At 43.9% G+C, this 19,247-nt stretch overlaps 2 protein-coding genes across 13 annotated transcripts in view; one reads left to right on the plus strand and one right to left on the minus strand.

Moving 5' to 3' along the window:
• The first annotated feature begins 122 nt into the window (after nt 1-122).
• On the plus strand, nt 123-10,804 carry HDHD2 (haloacid dehalogenase like hydrolase domain containing 2). 2 transcript variants are annotated; one of them, XM_062611769.1, is made up of 7 exons: nt 123-302; nt 1,098-1,202; nt 4,154-4,362; nt 6,270-6,354; nt 7,763-7,979; nt 8,296-8,359; nt 9,415-10,804. In XM_062611769.1, exons 2-7 carry the CDS (start codon nt 1,102-1,104, stop codon nt 9,516-9,518), a joined length of 780 nt encoding a protein of 259 aa, XP_062467753.1. In that variant the 5' UTR covers nt 123-302; nt 1,098-1,101; the 3' UTR covers nt 9,519-10,804. The 2 variants fall into 2 exon arrangements, with proteins under 2 accessions (XP_062467753.1, XP_062467754.1); XM_062611770.1 differs by lacking the exon at nt 123-302 and adding an exon at nt 321-456.
• An 836-nt stretch (nt 10,805-11,640) lies between these two features.
• The window catches only part of KATNAL2 (katanin catalytic subunit A1 like 2), a 34,244-nt gene continuing 26,637 nt past the window's right edge, over nt 11,641-19,247 (minus strand). For all 11 annotated transcript variants that reach the window (XM_062611759.1, XM_062611758.1, XM_062611763.1 and 8 more), the window contains 3 exons: nt 14,589-14,751; nt 13,358-13,460; nt 11,641-12,072 (listed from right to left, as the gene is read on the minus strand). In XM_062611759.1, coding sequence (XP_062467743.1) covers nt 11,933-12,072; nt 13,358-13,460; nt 14,589-14,751 — 406 coding nt within the window. In that variant the 3' untranslated portion in view covers nt 11,641-11,932. The remainder of the gene's footprint in view (nt 12,073-13,357; nt 13,461-14,588; nt 14,752-19,247) is intronic.

Here is a 19,247-nt window from a genome sequence, read left to right on the forward strand (position 1 = left end):
CTTATCACTGATAAAAGTGTACAGCTAAAAAATGAGACTTATTAAGGCAGGTTCTAATCACAGTGTGTTTTTTAAAAGCACATATATGTTACATGTTCTGTAACCAGAAAAGCTCAATGTAAAGTTGTAATCACTTGCTAGTGATGACGGATCACATTGTTACTGTCTCACAGACAGGAGAAAAGCTTCCACAGCGGCCTTTGGCTAAGAAATAGCCCAGCAGACTTGCTTGTGAAGTAAAATACAGCCCTTGCAGCACTCATAAGGAGAAGTACTAGTTCTGAAGACAGCTTTTTAGCCAGGTGACTTGCGCATGACCTTGCTGTTTTCTTCCCCAGTGCCTTTACACTCCGAATGCTGGGTTCAACTTGCGGCTGAGTCTCATGGACCTGTTTGTGTGACATAGAAGCCTGCTGTAGAAAAACTGCTTGACTGTCCCCTTTACAAGAGGAGAGGGTAACCGTTTGGGATGCTGAATATCCCTGAGCGCTTCCAGTCTGACAGTCTGCAAAATCCATGCTGCCACACACATAGTCAACCATCAGATAGCCTGAGTTAGCTCACCCGAACTGTGTGGTGGACTGTATCACCCTAGGTCTTGCTTTCAAAATTACAATTAACAATATCCACTTTTGCAGAGCATTTTGAGCTTTACAGTTGGAGCACTGTATCATCATTTAGTAGTGTTGCATTCATTTTCACTTGAACAGCGCCGTTGGTGTCAATGGGACTTGCTGGAATGTGCTTGCTGAGGCCTTGAACCAGCAATACCAGACCTAATGATCCTCTTCCCAACAGTCTCAGTTGTTTAGAGAATTTTTTGACATGCACAAATAAAGGCACTTTAAAAACAAATAGCACCTGATTTCCATATATAGAGTCTTTGGGAAAATACCACCCCATCAATTACGGGTTTTTTTTAAACACTGCCTTTTATTTCTCTGTCTAAAGGGGCCCATTTAATACTGCGAGTAATGTTCTGAGTAGTGCCGGGCTTGGCACAAATGAGGCGCTTAACTGAGTTCCTTATTTTTATTATCCATTGTCTGCTAACCAGTTTTCTGTTGTTTCATTTATTTGCCCTCTCCCTGGGGAAGGAGGATGGCAGCTCGGCGTGCGCTGAAAGCTGTCTTGGTGGATCTCAATGGCACACTTCACATTGAAGACTCAGCTGTGCCAGGCGCTCAGGAAGCTCTTAAAAGGCAAGTGACCTTTTTAGATTCCCTCTGATAGGCTATGGCAGTACTGTTTGCACAAAGATGCTTCTTCAAGTAGACAGGCCTGAAGCTTTTGTGCTTTTTGTGCTTTCGTGGATAAGCAAACATGGCCAAATTCTGCTTCTATTTACACCTGTATCAGTACCAAGAGAAGTCACTGAAGGGCACTGAAAAGTTGCCTGAGCCCCTGCAGCTTTCCCGAGTTGTTCCACAGGTCTTGTAGTTCTAAGTTTTTTGACGCTGTCAGGTTAAATATTGTCCCTTCCAACCCAAATGATTCTATGATTCTATAGTATTCAGAGTGTTTCTGCTGATGGCAGTACAGCCTCAGCCAAAGTGGAATGTCGTTCAATTAACCCAGATTATCCCACGTACACCAGTCACTTCAGCTGACCTGTTCCTTGCTGCTTTGTTTAATCACAGGAGTCTGTGTCCGTAGGTCTGTGGTAAGCTAAAGTGGAATAATAGAATAACTTGGCCTAATGAACAGAGCATCCTTTGCAGAGTTTTCATTTTGCTTGGTCTTCCAGCCAAAGCTTTGCTTTATTATTTGTTAAGTTTCTGCTAGGTAAAGAGCCTCAGTCTGGGAAACATCTGATAATACAGCCCACTTTTTGTAGGTATTCCAATGTGTTAATGAACGGGACAGTTTAGTACCTCTCTTTCTTGTGATGAAAGGGTGTTTAAAGAAACTGAGACATAGTAAAATGACTTCATCTGGCCAAGTCTGTGGCACAATACGATATCCAGCCCCAGGGATCCTTGTACTGTGTTATGAGATTGTTGGCCTGGAGAAGACATCTTGCAATAGATGAAGTAAAACACAAAGTGATGTATACTGTTGTGGTGAGTGAGGGTGGATGTCTTAAGGTGCTGGGATCAGGAGAGAGGAATAGGGTTCACTTGAGGATGAGAAAGTTTTTACTGGAATTGTATTTACTGCTTAGAGTTTTTATAAAGGTATTGCTCGGAGGAATAGTTCACAGAGGGGTTAGGAAACTGCGTTTCTATTCACAAGTAGCTCTGTGGAAGTAGTTGTCTCCTGAAGGTGTCCAATTGCAAGGAAGTAAAAACTGCTGAAGTCCTGGGTACTTATTCATCACTCATTCACTGAACCTTGTCTGCTTGGTGTTTAGTGCAAAGGGACAACTTGTGCCAGGTGAGAGTCAACATTTTCAGAAATCCATATATATATGTACATATATATATATACACATATATATATGTATATAAGGTGTCATATATCAAGAAGAGCTTGGTATCTGTTCTGTCTGCTGCTACTCCAACCCCTTAGGCAGTAGATTGGACATAAAAAATGGCTTCTGTAGAATCAGAAGACACACTGTTCTCTAAAGTCCCTAATTCTCCTTTGTCTTTTGCTTGATTCCTGCTGAGACATGCTCGTGTGGGCCCTGTAATGGATTTGGCATGTGAGGGGGTCAGAGAAGATACAAGGTGCAGTCTGGTGCTGTTTCTCAGCTTCAACCTGCTGGCACAAGTGTGGAGAGGGGGTGCCATTGCACTGCAAGGAACGGGCAGATCTTTTTGCATAGAGGTTTGAATAAAATTTCTCATATTCTTTTCTGCTAATTCATGTCACTGTCCTTCCTAGAGAGAAGCCGGAATGTTTGGCAGGCAGGGAACAAATAGGTACATTCCATTTTTAGAGCTGTTTCTTAGTACTGAGGTCCAAAGGAAAAAGAAAATTATGAATTTATATTTTATTAGCAACAAGGAGACTTTTTTTACTAGTTCATTTGTCTGAAGGGTCAGTGTACCTGAGAAACGAGAAGTGGCAGGTGCAAGCAAGTCTGCAGTATTGACCAACTTTATCCTGATGTTCTCCATGCAGCCTTGACGCTGGGATTTGTTTCTATAGCAACAAACAGAAAAGTGATGGTGGGGGAATAATTAAAGGGAACGCTGTTGAAACTGTCACTTAAAATTATTTGATTGTTTGGTAGCACGTACTGTCAGTGTAGGGCAATAATGTGGGTTTATGTGATAGCGGTGTTCCTCATTAAAGGGAGAAAAGGCTTCAGAAGCTGACACAAAACCACAACAAGGGTAAGGCAGGCTCCTAGAGCATCCTGCATCTCTGAATGAGACATAGTGCTGTGAAATTCACCCAGCACGTGGAATTCAATACATTATATTAGCAACAAGGTTCTTCTGTGTATTTACTTTGGTTCAGGATGCTGCAGATCCAGAATACAGGACTGTTTTTTCATAGTGGCTTTCCAGTATTAAGGGGCCTACAAGAGAGCTGCAGAGGGACTTTTTACAAGAGGAAGTAGTGGTAAGACAAGGGAGAATGGCTTTAACCTGCCAGAGGGGAGACTGAGATGAGCTCTTAGGCAGAAGCTCTTCCCTGTGAGGGTGCTGAGGCGCTGGCACAGGGTGCCCAGAGAAGCTGTGGCTGCCCCATCCCTGGCAGTGTTCAAGGCCAGGTTGGACACAGGGGCTTGGAGCAGCCTGCTCTAGTGGGAGGTGTCCTTGCCTGTGGCGGGGGTTGGGACTGGATGAACTTTAAGGTCCTTTCCAACTCAAACCATTCCTTGATTTTATTATGATTATCTAGCTTGAATTAAAAGGCTTTTCATGCTAGTTGTTGTTGATCATAGATGTGTTTGCTACTGCTATGAAAATGGAGTTTAGAATCACCATTTTTTTCCAGACTTCTCCTGATAGAAGTAATGCAGAGGGGGCTTGGTCTTGTTCTGTTAGCTATAATTCTTGCCATCTGTTTCACATTACCCTCCAGTCCACAGAACTTAACAACCTCATGGTTCTGGTGTGGCACCGTTAGTCTGGGATGTGTAGTCTTTTCACCTGCATCCTTTAGATAAACAGTCCCTTTTCTGTCCCAGATTGACCCATGAGTGTGTAAATAGAAAGATGCTGTGGCCAATATGCCTTTGCTCCTCACCTATCAGGCTGCGTAGTGCTCCGGTTACCATTCGATTTGTGACGAACACAACGAAGGAGTGCAAGAGAGAGCTGCTGGAGAGGCTGGTGAAACTGGGCTTTGACATTGCAGAAAATGAGATCTTCACATCTCTGACTGCAGCCAGGAACCTTCTGGAACAAAAGCAAGTGCGGCCACTCCTCCTGGTGGATGATAAGGCCCTGCCTGATTTCACAGGTAAGGTGATCAGAAAACAGTATGGAAGAAGTCACTGGCCAGCTGAGGAAACATAGTGCCCTCTGTTTTGTAGAGTGACAATCATGTATATACTACTGGCCATGATGAAGCCTGAAATAAGGAACTCTCCAGAGTCATAAGGGTTCTTTCTTCTTTTTAAGTTACCATTAAACATTCTGAAGTCATAGCTTCTTGAGGAGTTGTGGAAATAGTAGCCAGAGCCTTCAAAAAGTTAGAATTTGTGTAAAACTTGATGGTTTTTATTACTTTGCAGTGTAAAAAACCCCAAACTTATCATTAGATCATTGGAGATATATTGCTAATTTGTTTTATAGCAAGGATGTGTCAATTTGTTGGAAATAAACTTTCCCTCAGCTATTGTACAGAGGTTTTGCTCATAAAGAGCTGAAAAAGCCAGTGTGTAGGCACACAGAGGAGGCTATTTCTCTCTTAATAGGTTATTATTAAGCGTGAAATCTCAAAGTAATTATTGTTACTTACATTGTATTGAATATCTAGGTCTCACTCCATGTACTTTGATACCTTAACTGGTGACAGAACCTTCACCATGCCGACTTCTTTAGAGTCTCCTCCCTAAAGACCTGGTTAAAATTTGGTTTACTTGCAGATGTTCCTGTTCCCATTTTCCTCCCTCAACAATAAGGGCAGTAGAAGACGATATATTCTAACTTGGACAAATCTGGCAGATGCCTGAAGCAATGGCAATTAGTCATTGCCTTAACTACATTGTTGTTTCAAGAGCAGTGAAGATACCCACATTTTTAACATACTCAAAGTTGAAAACTTTTCTAGTCTTTCATTTAGCTTCAAAAATGTGAATGGTTTACCACTGCTCCCTGCCTCTTGCCTCATGAACTGAAATCCTTGTGGCAATTTAACTTACATAAAATCTAATCATGCTAGGAGCCGGACATTCCCTATGAAATTTTAGTGCCATAGGCTAATTGTTAATCTTCAGAAGGGTAAATGTTGAGGAGAAAAGCCTCTGTGGGCTCTGTGAGCAGTGAAACCTTGATAATCTGTTCTATCTAACATGGCATCCAGAGAAATACGCCCCCAGCAATATTCTGTGTTTGTGTTCTTGGGAAGGCTTTCCTGGGTCAGAAACAGCAGAGACAGCAGCTATTTCACTGGAGGTAAATCAGTTTAATCTCCATGTATTTGGGATCTTTCCATCAGTTTCAGAGTAGCTGGTGCTGATTTTGTAAAAGATGGCAAAGTACACTGGAGGCATTATCTGTATTGCCTGGGTCTGGAATGGATTGTTTTGTCTCTTTTTGCTCTAAGCAGTTTGGCTCATATTTTCTCAGTGCTGCTCTTGAAACATTTAAATACAATGGAGAATGCTTTAAATTCCTGTTAATGGCTGCTATTGAACTATTCTTGGCTAATCTCTCCATAAAGTTGGTCACAGATGGATGAATGTAATCCGTCCTTGGTTAAGGAACCCAGATGCTCTTGAGTGGTGTCACAAATCCACACAGCATCTCTGCATGTACGTTTTGCTGCCTGAGTTAACTGAAGGACAGGCAGCAGGAGACATCAGCTGCAACAACGCTCCCTAGAGACCCAGGAGCTCTAGGTGTCTCAGTAAAGGCGTAGAGGATGTGCTGTGTGAAGGCAGAACAGAAACCCCATGAAGTGCAGGATGCAGCTGATAACCTGTCATAAGAAAAACTCTGGTACTCCTGTGTTCCTTGTGAAGGATGGCAGAGTTAGTTCCACAGACGCTTTCCTCATTTAGAAAAACTTAAAACTAGTCAGTATGATGTGTCTGTGTCAGAAAATGGTCATGTTTCCTGTAAAGTGATTAATTGCTCTTGTTGACTCTACTGCTAGGTATGAATAAAATTCAGTTCACTTGGAGTCATGTTTTGATTTTCCAGGGATAGCCACTAATGACCCCAACGCGGTGGTGATAGGACTGGCTCCAGAGCACTTTCATTATGAGATGATGAACAAAGCATTTCGGTAAGTTGTAGAATGCCAGCCTGACCTGTGTTGGAAGGGACCTTAAAGCTCATCCAGTTACAACCCCTGCCACGAGCAGGGACACCCTCCACTAGAGCAGCTTGCTCCAAGCCCCTGTGTCCAACCTGGCCTTGAACACTGCCAGGGATGGGGCAGCCACAGCTTCTCTGGGCACCCTGTGCCAGCGCCTCAGCACCCTCACAGGGAAGAGCTTCTGCCTAAGAGCTCACCTCAGTCTCCTCTCTGGCAGGTTAAAGCCATTCCCCTTGGCTGTCCCTACATCCCTTGTCCCAAGCCCCTCTCCAGCTTTCCTGTAGCCCCTTCAGGCACTGGAGCTGCTCTAAGGTCGCCCCTTCAGGAGCCTTCTCTTCTCCAGGCTGAACCAGCCCAGCTCTCTCAGCCTTTCCTCATATGCTGCTCAGTCCTTGGATCATCTTTGTGACCCTCCTCTGGACCCTCTCCAGCCCATCCACATCTGTTTTGCATAGCAGGGACCAAAACTGAGCACGGTGTTCCAGGGGTGGTCTGACCAGCACTGCGTTATGTTTTGGTTAATGTAATTTAAAATTTTTGCATGGGGAAATCAGATGGGTTCTAATGCTACAATGTTCACCTTAGTGAGAAGTGAGGCTGCTTAGAGCAATGGATCTAATTGCAGAAGGGGTAGACAGGATTTAAATATTCTTACTTGTTAAAATCCTAGAGATAATAAACTCTTTATTTGGGGCTTTTGTTCTATAATTGTTTCTGTGGAAAGGAAAGGAAGGAACTGTATTTAACACCCGACATGAATCATAGAATCATAGAGTATTTAGGGTTGGAAAGGACCTTAAGATCATCCAGTTCCAACTCCTCTGCCATGGGCAGGGACACCTCACACTAAACCATGTCACCCAAGGCTCTGTCCAACCTGGGCTTGAGCTCCACCATAGATGGAACATTCACAACTTCCCTGGGCAACCCATTCCAGTGCCTCACCACCCTCACAGTAAAGAATTTTCTCCTTATATCCAATCTAAACTTCCCCTGTTTAAGTTTTAACCCATTACCCCTTGTCCTGTCACTACAGTCCCTAATGAAGAGTCCGTCCCCAGCATCCCTATAGGCCCCCTTCAGATACTGGAAGGCTGCTATGAGGTCTCCATGCAGCCTTCTCTTCTCCAGGCTGAACAGCCCCAACTTTCTCAGCCTGTCTTCATATGGGAGGTGCTCCAGTCCCCTGATCATCCTCATGGCCTCCTCTGGACTTGTTCCAACAGTTCCATGTCCTTTTTCTGTTGAGAATGAATGCTAGGTTTTGTTACCATTTGGGCCTTCATGAAAGTCAGTGGGAGTTTTGTATTCAACAAAAGCCTTCAGTTGTAAATTTAACATAGCCTTTGTACATTGTTCTTCGTTCATTCTGTAGACTGATTTTGGATGGGGCTCCTCTTATAGCTATACATAAAGCCAGGTATTTCAAGAAAAAAGATGGCTTGGCTCTGGGACCTGGACCTTTTGTAACTGGGCTGGAATACGCGACAGACACCAAAGCAACTGTGGTGGGGAAGCCAGAGAAAACCTTCTTCCTGGAAGCTCTGCGGGGAACTGACTGCACGCCAGAGGATGCTGTCATGATCGGTGATGTACGTATGTGGGGTATGAGTGCCATTATCACCTGCACTTGTCTGCATTGTGTGTGGAGCCTTCCAAATGCTGCAGAGAGATCTTTCTAGAAGTGCTGGGATTAAACAAGGGGTGAAAATGGAACCATCCAACCTCACAGGATTTCATGTGTAGTCCATGGGGGTCACTGTCTGAGCAGGAAAAAGGCACACAGTAATTCATTCCTGTGACACTGTGTCTAGTAGATAGCCAAAAGATTTGCCTCAGTGTAGCTGCTGGAGAATGTTACGAAAAACTTAAGTGACCACTAACCAGCTGATTTCCTGTTTGCCCCAGGACTGCAGGGATGATGTTGGAGGTGCTCAGAAGGCGGGTATGCGTGGGATTTTGGTACGGACTGGTAAGTCCTCCACAGATCAGTTGTTTCAGGAGGCAGTGGTGCATTTCATGGTCTCACCCTGGGTGCTGGCAACCACCGCGCCCAAAGATCTGGTGCTTGTGCTTTGCAGACTCCTGCCATTGCTCTGCGTGAGTCAGGATCAGTGGGGGTGGCTGACCTTGCAGGTGCGAATTTTGTGCTCTAATGACTATAAATCCCGAGCACTAACCAAAGAACAGAGAGAACTGCTACTGCGACATCTTAGATTGCCAAAATCAGTCATAGCAAAGTAACCTCTGATCAGTCAGGAGCTCTGGTAACATTCCCTAGTAATTACACTAGTAATTATAGAAGTAATTTTGCTTCAGAAAAAAAGTGGAACATTAAGGGACTGACAGGTATTACCAGTGTTATTGATGGTACTGTGGACAGGGAAGGGGCCTTTCTGAGGTGGCAGCTGCTCATGCCACAGAGTCCATTACATTAATAATGGAAGCAAGTGATCCTACTCTTCCTCATAAAAAGCCAGAAGCAAAGATGGTAACATTATTATTTCAAGAACCTGCAAAATGAGTATCTGAATACTCAGTGAAAGAATAGTGCCAGTACAGCAGAGTGAAACCAGTGCATAAGTAACTTTGAGCCAGAGCCACCACTGGAGAACTCAGGAAGACTCAGTCTGGAACTAGATGATCTTAAGGTCCTTTCCAACCCTAACTATTCTACGATTCTATGATTCATTTAGGGAATACTTTTGTGGGGTATTTGTTGCAGAACCTCAGATCACAGAATCATGGTTTGGGTTGGAAGGGACTTAAGATGAGCTTTAAGAGCTCATCCAGTTCCAACCCCTGCTACGGGCAGTACCACCTTCCACTACAGCAGCTTGCTCCAAGCACTGTCCAACACTGCCAGGAATGGGGCAGCCACAGCTGCTGTGGGCACCCTGTTCAAGAGATGGATGCTCCTCGTGCTGTTTCTGGCTGTTACTGATCTGAGAAGGCTGTGGTGTTCAGGGGAAGAGAAGGATACTCAAGGTACCTCGGTAAATGCATTATTTTGTTAATCTGTTACAGGTAAATATCGACCAGCAGATGAAGACAAAATCAATCCAGCTCCTTACTTAACCTGTGAGAATTTCCCAGAGGCAGTGGAACATATCCTGGAGCGCCTGCTATGAGAATTGGGGGGGTGTGCTATGAGGAAGGGAATAGTTAGTTTGAAGAAACATCTGTTTCACATAATTTCCTTTACTCTTGCTTCATAAAATTGTCACAGGATCAATGCATGCCTTTCATCAGAAAACTAGCTGTGGGCTCCTTCCACTCTCATTGTGAAAGGGCAGATGATCCACAAAGCCCTTTTCCTGTAGTAGTTTCAGGAGGATGTGATAAGGGACTGTGGACGCTCGCAGGTGAGACAGGCTGCAGCCTCCTGAATGACATGGGGAGCATTACAGAGAGGTCTGTTTATTTTCAGTTTTCAAGAAATAACTGATGAAAAGCCCTGTCTGGAAAGTGTCATGGTTCTGCTGCTGAATGAGCTAAACTGAACTCCCCCCTCACTGGAAGTACTCATGTAAATAAACCTCAGAGTCTAACAGAGCCTCAGTCAGCCTGTAGTGATTTCACTGAGGATGTCCCTGCTCTGCTGTAATTTAAAGGTGGAGATTATGCATGTTTAGAAGTGACTTGAAAATGTCACCATTGTTTAATAATAATTACTGTTGGTATCTTTCTTCTCATTAAGAACAGATCCTGGGTTTTTTGTTTTGGAAATTTGACATAAAAACTGTCAGCATTTTACAGATGTTTTAATTAGGTGCTGTTATTAAAAAGAATGATACTGAAACAAAACCCTGGTATTAAATGCCTTTGAGACTGTGTCTTTTAAAATTAGACTTCAGCAGGGTCCTATCGATCCTACAGTTGCAAAATGTCACTGTTATTGGAGGGTTTTGTTTCTTTTTAACATTATGGTAAAAATCCCTCACAAGCCATGGGGACAGATTCCAGTTTTTACACAGTTGGTTAGCAGTAAAATGAGATTTAATTCTGCAGTATGCAGTGCTTCTCCTGTGCACCAAATCCCCCAGTACGAACCAAGTTTGTAATGATGGTAAATAGCTTTTCTGGTCCATTTGCAAATCGCAATAATCCAAGTCCTTTACAGTTGTTTTACAGTGCTCCCGAGTGTTAAATTATCAGATTAGTAATTATACATTACTGGATTATTAACCTTACTGAAAAATACAGTTTTGTGTTAATGAGCCATGCTTGTTCTTGTTAAGAAAAATCATCGTGATGGATGAATTTCCTTACGTGACAGAGTGTGTGGCTGCAGTTGCACGTGGTGGATGGTTGCCTATGCTCACATTTAATCTCCCTCAGAGACAGGACACATGAATGGAGTACACTTTGCAGTGGAAACACAAGAACTGATAAACCTTCCCACCTAAAAACATAAGACATCTTTAGATACCATTTGTGTGCCCTCATAAATTGTTAACCTACAGTTTTGAGTAAATCCACACATCTTGTGTTCATGTCAACAGTTCTGAATCTGGGTTGGTTTCTGCTTGGAGTACAGAAGGGAGGTCTGTGGCTTGCAGAAAGAGATCCGTAAGCAAAGTCCTGTGAACACATTTCTCATAAAGACTTCTGACAAGCCAACTGGAAGGTAACACATTTGGCACATGAAGGTTTTGATCTTGGCTGAAAACAATGTCGAACTAATCAAATTTACAAGGCACTGCTAAGGTGCTGAACTTCACTGAAAGCAGTTAACATTTCATTGCAAAGATGCTCTAGTGAGTCTCAGAAGTTGAGAATTCCACTAATACCACAGAATCCCAGACTAGTTTGGGTTGGAAGGGACGATAAAGCTCATCCAGTTCCAACCCCTGCCACAGGCAGGGACACCTTCCACTAGAGCAGCTTGCTCCAAGCCCCTGTGTCCAACCTGGCCTTGAGCACTGCCAGGGATGGGGCAGCCACAGCTTCTCTGGGCACCCTGTGCCAGTGCCTCAGCACCCTCACAGGGAAGAGCTTCTGCCTAAGAGCTCATCTCAGTCTCCCCTCTGGCAGGTTAAAGCCATTCCCCTTGGCCTGTCCCTACAGGCCCTTGTCCCAAGCCCCTCTCCAGCTTTCCTCCAGCCCCTTTAGGCACTGGAGCTGCTCTGTCTCACCGGAGCCTTCTCCATGTCTTACTGTTTATATAGTATCTAATTATTTTTAAGTGTTCTGTTCCTTTTTTTCTACCTCAAACCTGTCAACAACTGTTGTGAATAAAGACTGATAATCGATCTTTTAAGTTTTTATACATAAAATTAAGGCTGGAGTCTTTATTACATAGCAACTGCCATTACATTAAGTCCATGAAGAATGTTTCTGGAATGGTAATTAAGAAGAGCTAATTAAATATAACCAACACCAGACCTCCCACCATTAAAAGGTTTCAAAAAGGTTCACCGTTTTTGAAAGCAAAGATTCCCCCTGACTTTTGTGTCTGCACTCTCTTTCCTGGAAACAACAGCACTTGGATAGCAGAAGTCTTGGAAGTTTTCAATCTTTGGATTGTTTTATTTTTTCCTTTTTAAACTGACTCAAATTCTCTCTGCCAAGCAGCATACTTCTGGCTTAGATTCTTTGCTGATGGCTTGGTGTGGGTGATCACATCCAGGAAATCTGCTGTGGTAATCGTGTCTAATTGGATCACGGGTAAGTTACGGTTACCTAAAAAGAAGAGAATTGATTAAATACTGCTGTTATTGCCAGAAAACATTCTTTTATGTCCCTGCATGTGGTTGGGTTTGCCTGACTAGGTTTTGGTAGTGGCTGGACTACAGCAGTAGTACCTCTGGGATAATGTGTTTAAAGAGGGGAAAAACCCCTGTGTAACTGCAGCTCAAGAGGGGAGTGAGAACATGTGAGAGCAACAGCCCTGCAGACAGCATGGTCAGTGAAGGAGGAGGTGGGAGCTGCTTTAGGCTCTGAGGCAGAGGCTCTCCTGCAGCCTGTGGTGCAGACCGTGGTGAGGCAGGCTGTGCCCCTGCAGCCCATGGAGGTCCCCACAGTGGAGCAGGGGAATGCCAAAAGAGGCTGTGACCTCATGGAGGCCTGCACTGGAGCAGGCTCCTGGCAGGACCTGTGGCCCATGGATAGAGGAGCCCACACTGGAGTGGGTTTGTTGTCAGGAGCTGTGATCCTGCGGGGGATCCACATTGGAGCCATCCGCTCCTGAAGGATGCACCCATGGAAGGGACCCACGCTGGAGCAGTTAATGAAGAACTGCATCCTGCAGCAAGGACTCCTGTTGGAGAAGTTCACCTGTGCTGGAGCAGGTGAAGAGTGTGAGGGGCTCTCCCGAGGAGGAAGGAGCAGCAGAGACAACGTGTGATGAACTGACCACAACCCTCATTCCCCATCTCCTTGTGCTGCTGAGGGGGAGGACGCAGAGAAACAGGGAGTAAAGGTAAGCTCAGGATGAAGGGAAGGGTGGGGGAAAGATGTTTTTTAAGATTTGGGTTTATCTCTCATTACCCTGTTCTGAATGTTAGTAACTCAAGCTCATGTCCCCATGTCAACTCTGTTTTGCCTGTGACAGTAAATGGTGAGTGATCTCTCCCTGTCCTTAACCCAACGAGCCTTTTGTGATGCTTTGTCTACTCTGTCCAGAGGAGGAGGGCAGTGATGGAACACCTTTGGTGGCCACAAGGCCTCCAGCCAGACTCAACCCACCCCACTGCCTAATGCAGCACTTCCTATATGAAAACAACAGAATAAACCTAGTGATATGAACTAAAAACTGTATCTGTGCACAGAGCGCAGACACTGACAGCTTTAAATAGAGCCCTGGTTTTCAGCAAGGTCATCTTAGGTAGATGTTTAGAAATCCAGGGTTTAAAACGTCTCCACGCAGATGACAGAGCTCCACCTGCTGGGGTTAACGGTGATTTCTGGAGTTACAGAGCTACGGCAGCAACTCCCGGAGTGGATTCTCTTCTCAGAGCTGCGGTACCTGGCTTATGATTTTCTAGAGCATCGAAGATTTTCCTCACAGGTCTCATGGCTGCTTCCTTGCACACGAGTTTTATGTCAGAGCCGGAGTACCCATCCGTTTCCTAGGATGGGATCAGAAGGATACATTACAGCTTACAGATGTATAAATTGCACAGGAATGGGGATTATGGTTTATATAAATATACATAAAATACCTGTAAATTATATTGTCTGTAATATATATGTATCTATCTATATATATATATATATATATATACACATCTATAATTTTATGTGTACCCTCCCTTCAACATCACGTTGCTTGTTCTTGTTTTGAATCCTCACAGTACCTTCTAAGAGCAAGGAAAATACTGGAACAGGATTCACTGGAACAGGCTGCCCAAAGAAGTGATAAATGCTCCATTCCTGGCAGTGTCCAAGGCCAGGTTGGACAGAGCCTTGGGCAACATGGTCTAGGGTGAGGTGTCCCTGCCCATGGCAGGGAGTTGGAATTGGATGTTCTTAAGGTCCTTTCCAACCCAAACCATTCTATGATTTTAATACTGGGTATTTTCTTTCTAAAGGGAAATCTGCTGTAGGTTAAATAAAACCCACCTTTCTGTGTCCATTCCTGGCTTTCCTATTAATGTAATACCTGTGTTTCCTTATTAACATCTGTGAAACAAAAACTGAGCAGTGTTGTGTCTGTGAACAGGCATGAAGAGGGCCAACTGAGTAAGCTGCAAGGTATTTTTGAAGAACCTAGGATGTGACAAAGGGCTAAATGAAGAAAGCCTGGGTATCAAGTGGATCTCTTCACTGTCTAAATGCTTTTTTTTCCTGCAGCAGTGGAGCTGTGGCAAACCTTCCCTACACAATTAACTGTTCATTACCCTGATGAATTGGAAGTGCTCCCAGCCTGGTGAGAAGAGTGATAAAATATACTGCTACTGGAAGTCTCCCTGTATTTAAGGCTGAAAAGCTGGCCCAACTGAGGGGTTCAGAATACACCACTTTGCAAGTAGGGCTGTGGGAAACCAATGATTTCCATGGGCAGGAACATGCCTGTGAAACACTAAGTGGTGTGCTTCACCCTTTGGCTGGAGCCTGAAACTGAGTTGAGGTCCTTCCCCCATCTCCCTGTGTCACAGATGTGTAATTCCATCAGTGTGGATGACGAGTGTCACTCTTCCATATGGCTCCCACCCAGGAAGACCTGAAGCATCATCCCACCTGCAGCGCTGTCTCACCTGGCCCAGCAAGCTGTAGTCCAGGTCTGTTCTCAGCTCCACTCCTCCGCTGTTGCTCACAGCGGGCAGCCAGTGCTGGATCATCACTTGCCGTGCCTCTTTGCTTGGGAGGTCAACCAATATCCTCTTCTCCAGCCGCCGCAGCATGGCAGAATCCAGCTCCCTGCAAAAAAGAGGAGGAGAATTGTCTCAGTGCGTCTCATTGTGGAGACATGGCTTTGGCAGCAAGCTCCTCGCTGCAGGGACTGACATTTTTCAACCCCACCTACAACTGTGTCAACCTAATTTGGGGAAATAAAAAGAAGAAAAGGGTTAACTATTCAGTGTATTCCTCTTCAGTCTGTTAGTGAAGAGATGCTGGCTTGCAACAAGCTGAACAGTAAGAAAGAGAAGTTTTAGTTATCTTCCCTGGCTCTGATACTCCTATGCAAGAAGTCTAGTCAGTAACAACCTCTCCCTTTCTCCCTCTGCTATTAATTGTCTGTCTGGGGCACTGTCAGGACTAATTAATTGCTTAGTAGGTACAAAATACAGACTGGAGGTGTTGGATATGAGGGCATTCAGTTTATGACTGAATGAGACATCGATCTGAGACTGCTCCTGCAATACAGATTATAACTAATAAGCCAAAAGGAAAATATCCTTATAAAAAGGGTGGACAGGCTGCATAAATGTGTCAGTGAGCCAAACCCCATGATGCCGTTAGCATCAACACTGATAAAGGTATTTTACAAAAAAAAAAAAAAGAAAAGGTAAAATACAAAAGATTGGGACTACTCTTCATTTTTGCTTGCTTGTGATGCCAAAAGGAAGCTTGAAAGAAAAATGACTGGTTTTCTGTTCTTTTCTCAGTGTGTTTCATCACCATCCAGGAACAGTCCTTCAGGCCAGTGTCCACAGATTCCACCAAGTGTCAGGAGTCCTGGTACGCCTGGCATGCCAACTTCTCTCAGACACACATCCAAACAGTTCATTCTAATCTATTTTTTCCCCCACAATTATTTTCAGTTGTTTGCATCTAACAGTAACACAATCAAACAACTGAATACAAATTCCTACTCCGGTTCATCCCTTGCCACTTGTGTCATGGGAATGGTCTATGAGTACTCCAGTCATCCATACAATTTTCAACAAGAAATAGTTGTTAGTAAATATTTACTCAGTTATAAGTCTCCAGTGCCTTCCAGGAGCTGCTCCAAGCTATTACCCTTCCAAGTGCTGTACCCATCTTTCTCTATTGGCCCCATTCAGTCACAGACTTGTTATTTCTGTTTAAAATACAATTCAGTCCTCGCACCTGCTGAGAAACTCATCAAGGGGAAACTCACTCCAATGTGTCTTGTGCAGACAGAAAACCAGGAGCCCCAAGCACCATTTCCACCCTTGTTGGCTGAGCAGGAGCAACCAGGGAGGGTTGTGTCTGTAATCTGTGACTGCAGATACACATAAATAAACCTGCCTCCATATCCCAATTCCCTTTGTGAAATCTTTTTGCCAGCAAGGGCAATATTTAAGCAACACTTCTTGTATGGAACTCCTCTTTAATTTACAGGGGGCTCGAAGCCAGGTCAAGATGGATCTGTAGCACACCAACAACTATATTTCTGTCACCTCTGGTGACTTGTCCTTATTTTTTAATAGCAAATATTTTCTACTGGCATAGCACATGACAAAGAAAACCAAAATGGGCTCCCAAATCTGCACATGGGTGCCTGCATTCCACAGACCTCAGCATGCCCAGCTCTCAGATCAGTGGGAGCAGAAACATTTTCTCCTGTGAGGGTGGTGAGGCACTGGAATGGGTTGCCCAGGGAAGTTGTGAATGCTGCATCCCTGGTGGTCTTCAAGGCCAGGTTGGACAGAGTCGTGGGTGACATGGTTTAGTGTGAGGTGTCCCTGCCCATGGCAGGGGGGATGGAACTGGATGATCTTAAGCTCCTTTCCAACCCTAAATATTCTATGGTTCTATGATTCTATCCCTCTCCACAGAAAGGACCTCTTGGTTTGGGAAATCTTGTTCCATGTGTGCTGAGCCAAAAGCAATGAAAGCAACAATCAGAAAACCAGATCAATAGGAAGTCAGAGGACAACAGGAATTTGCTCAAAACCCCAGAAGTAAGTATCATAGTTTGTTAATCAGTGGCTGTTGGTATACTGATATTATTATTGATTTTTTTAAAGATGTTTAAGATGGTGTCCAGCATTCAGTGCAACATGTCTTACACAGGGTCCCACCCAGAACAAAGAACCAGGTTAGTCCCCACTGTCCTTAAAAATGTATTTTTCGGCTCAACTTCCCAAAATTACTTTACTTGTCTGGAAATGTTACTCTCTGGCTGACCAACCCCTTGGCTTATTTATCCATATTATCATCCTTTGCATAAACAGGGTAAAATTGCAACCTTTCTAGGTAACAGAGCAACTTCTGTGTATCAGTGGGCTTGGTGAGGATGCTCATGAAACTGTGATCTTGGGGGACACCCCAGGAGTGCTCTGAAGCTGCTTGTTGGCTAAAGAGGAAAATAAAGACAGAATATTTTTATCTTAAGTGTTTAGGTTGTTGCTAAATTGTTTTGTTAGGAATCAAATGCAAGGTTAAGGGACACTAATGAGAATACAATAATAAGCACTAAGCCAACCAAAATATTCTCTCAAACAATAGCCAACAGAAGTATTAAGAAATGCTAATGAAAAGATACCTATAAAAGCAGGTGACTTTATGGAGCTTTCCCAGATAGACATCAAGAGGCATCGTGCTACTTTATCACTCCCAAATTTCATGAAGAAAAACAAGATAAACACCTATTTTCATTTTCAGAAAGAAAAAGCGTAACAATTGTATTTTAGGCAGAAATTAAAAGACCTCAAGAACTCCAAAGATGAAACCCAAAATGGTAAAAAGAGCTGACTGGTCCATAATTACTCCCTGCTTAGTGCAGTCATCACCGCAGTGCTCTAGCTGAAAAGGCACCAGGAACAAGGGAACTTCTCATCCTTTCTACTTCCCACCCTCCTGTGCAAATGGCCTGAGCAGAATCCACATAAACTGAGGGCTTGGTCTCACTCCATGTCTCAGGGCTCCTCTTAGGGCTTCCCCACACCATCCTTTGCTCTTCTTCCTCACTGTCCTCCACCACACACAGTGCACTGCTGAAGGTGAAGGAATGGGTTTGTTATGGTGTAATCATAGAATCATAGAATGGTTTGGGTTGGAAGGGACCTTCAAGATCACCCAGTTCCAACCTATCTGATTTGGGTTTCACAGCCCACCTCTCCTTCTACCTATCTTGGCCATGTGCTCATAGCTCCAATGGGACTAGGCTCAGACAGAAGCAAAGAGTCTATCAGCTGGCTCCACAGCTTCACCCACCATGAAGGGGAAGAAGAAGAAAGCAGCACTTCATGGAAGTTGAATCAAATGCACTAATACCTTAGGAAACGTTCACTGCATGGTTAAGGATCACTTTATTTCTTTGCTAATGAGGCCTTTATTTAATTACATTGAACCATTTCAACAAGTAATTTGTCAATACAAAGTGCCTCGCTGATGAGTAGCAGGAAGTGCGACTGGGCAGCAAGCACTGGCTGAAGGGGAAGATCAATAGCTGTAGCTTAAAGACAGAATAAAGAGCTTTGTTTAGGCTTCTTTTCATTCATCTAAAAGCAGCTTGTTTTTTTCCATGATCAATAAGTATCCAAGTTAAACAAATCTCTTGAAATCCAGCTTAATACCAAATGTTTGCAAGAACACACGGCTGTTCTGTGAAGCCACAATCTCAGACTGTGGTACTAGGGATCCTGAAACTTCGTTATCAAACATCCCTATGCAGCTGAAGTCTGCGTGTTACAGCAGGACTGAATGTCACCTAACGTACACAAAAATAATCTGTAAGCACATAGTTGAGATCTTAAAAGGGGTTCAAACCCCGCTGACCTCTCTGGGAGCAGATACTCCCAAATTCCTCAAGGTTTAAGCTTCAATGACAATGTAAGATGCTCATGGCTTTCACTAGCTTTCCATCCCCTAAACACCTTTCTAAGCATACACACAGCCACATCTTAAAGCATGTTCTTTGCAGCAGGGACATTTATGCCAGACATTTTAGCTGTTACACTCAGAGGTTAGGTCTCCTTAAGAGAGGGCAAAACCCAACCTGCCCACAAGCAACACTGTGAAAGTTCAAAAGGAAATTCTAAGCTCTCAGGTGTAGAACTGTCAAAAGCCAGACCTGGCTTCTCACAGTGTCTCAGTTGCCACCCTCATACCAACACAGATTGCTTTCTGTGGGAGCAGAAATCTTGTCATTTTGGATCTTCCTTAAAAAAAAAAAAAAGTGTCATTTTTTATGTTTCAAAGAAGCAGTTTTGCAGAATTTAGCACTTTAGAATCGAAAAAGGGTCCAAAATCAAATGTGTAAACCACTCCAAACTGTATTCTACAATTTCTGCATGACTTTCCAGAAAGAGTTTATTGACTGCAGAAGGCAGACACATGGTAACAACTCAAACACAGGAATATCTTTTGTCAGAAGCAGAAAGAGGTCAGCTCCATGCTTTCATTAACACATCTCCAAGATCCCTACATCCAGCATCAGCCACACACTGACCTTCAGACCCTTTGCTGTCTCTGAACTCTTCTTCAGTGGGTTTCAAATACCC

Source organism: Pezoporus occidentalis, unplaced genomic scaffold (genome assembly GCF_034315485.1).
Source record: "Pezoporus occidentalis ecotype Australia unplaced genomic scaffold, CSIRO_AGI_Poc_V1 ctg157, whole genome shotgun sequence".
Taxonomy (NCBI): domain Eukaryota; kingdom Metazoa; phylum Chordata; class Aves; order Psittaciformes; family Psittacidae; genus Pezoporus; species Pezoporus occidentalis.

Coding starts and splice junctions, on each gene's coding strand:
- HDHD2 (XM_062611769.1), top strand. CDS start 1,102: ATGGCAGCTCGGCGTGCGCTGAAAGCTGTCTTGGTGGATCTCAATGGC. Junction 4,363..6,269: donor GGCCCTGCCTGATTTCACAG/GTAAGGTGATCA, acceptor TTGATTTTCCAG/GGATAGCCACTAATGACCCC. Junction 6,355..7,762: donor ATGATGAACAAAGCATTTCG/GTAAGTTGTAGA, acceptor TTCATTCTGTAG/ACTGATTTTGGATGGGGCTC.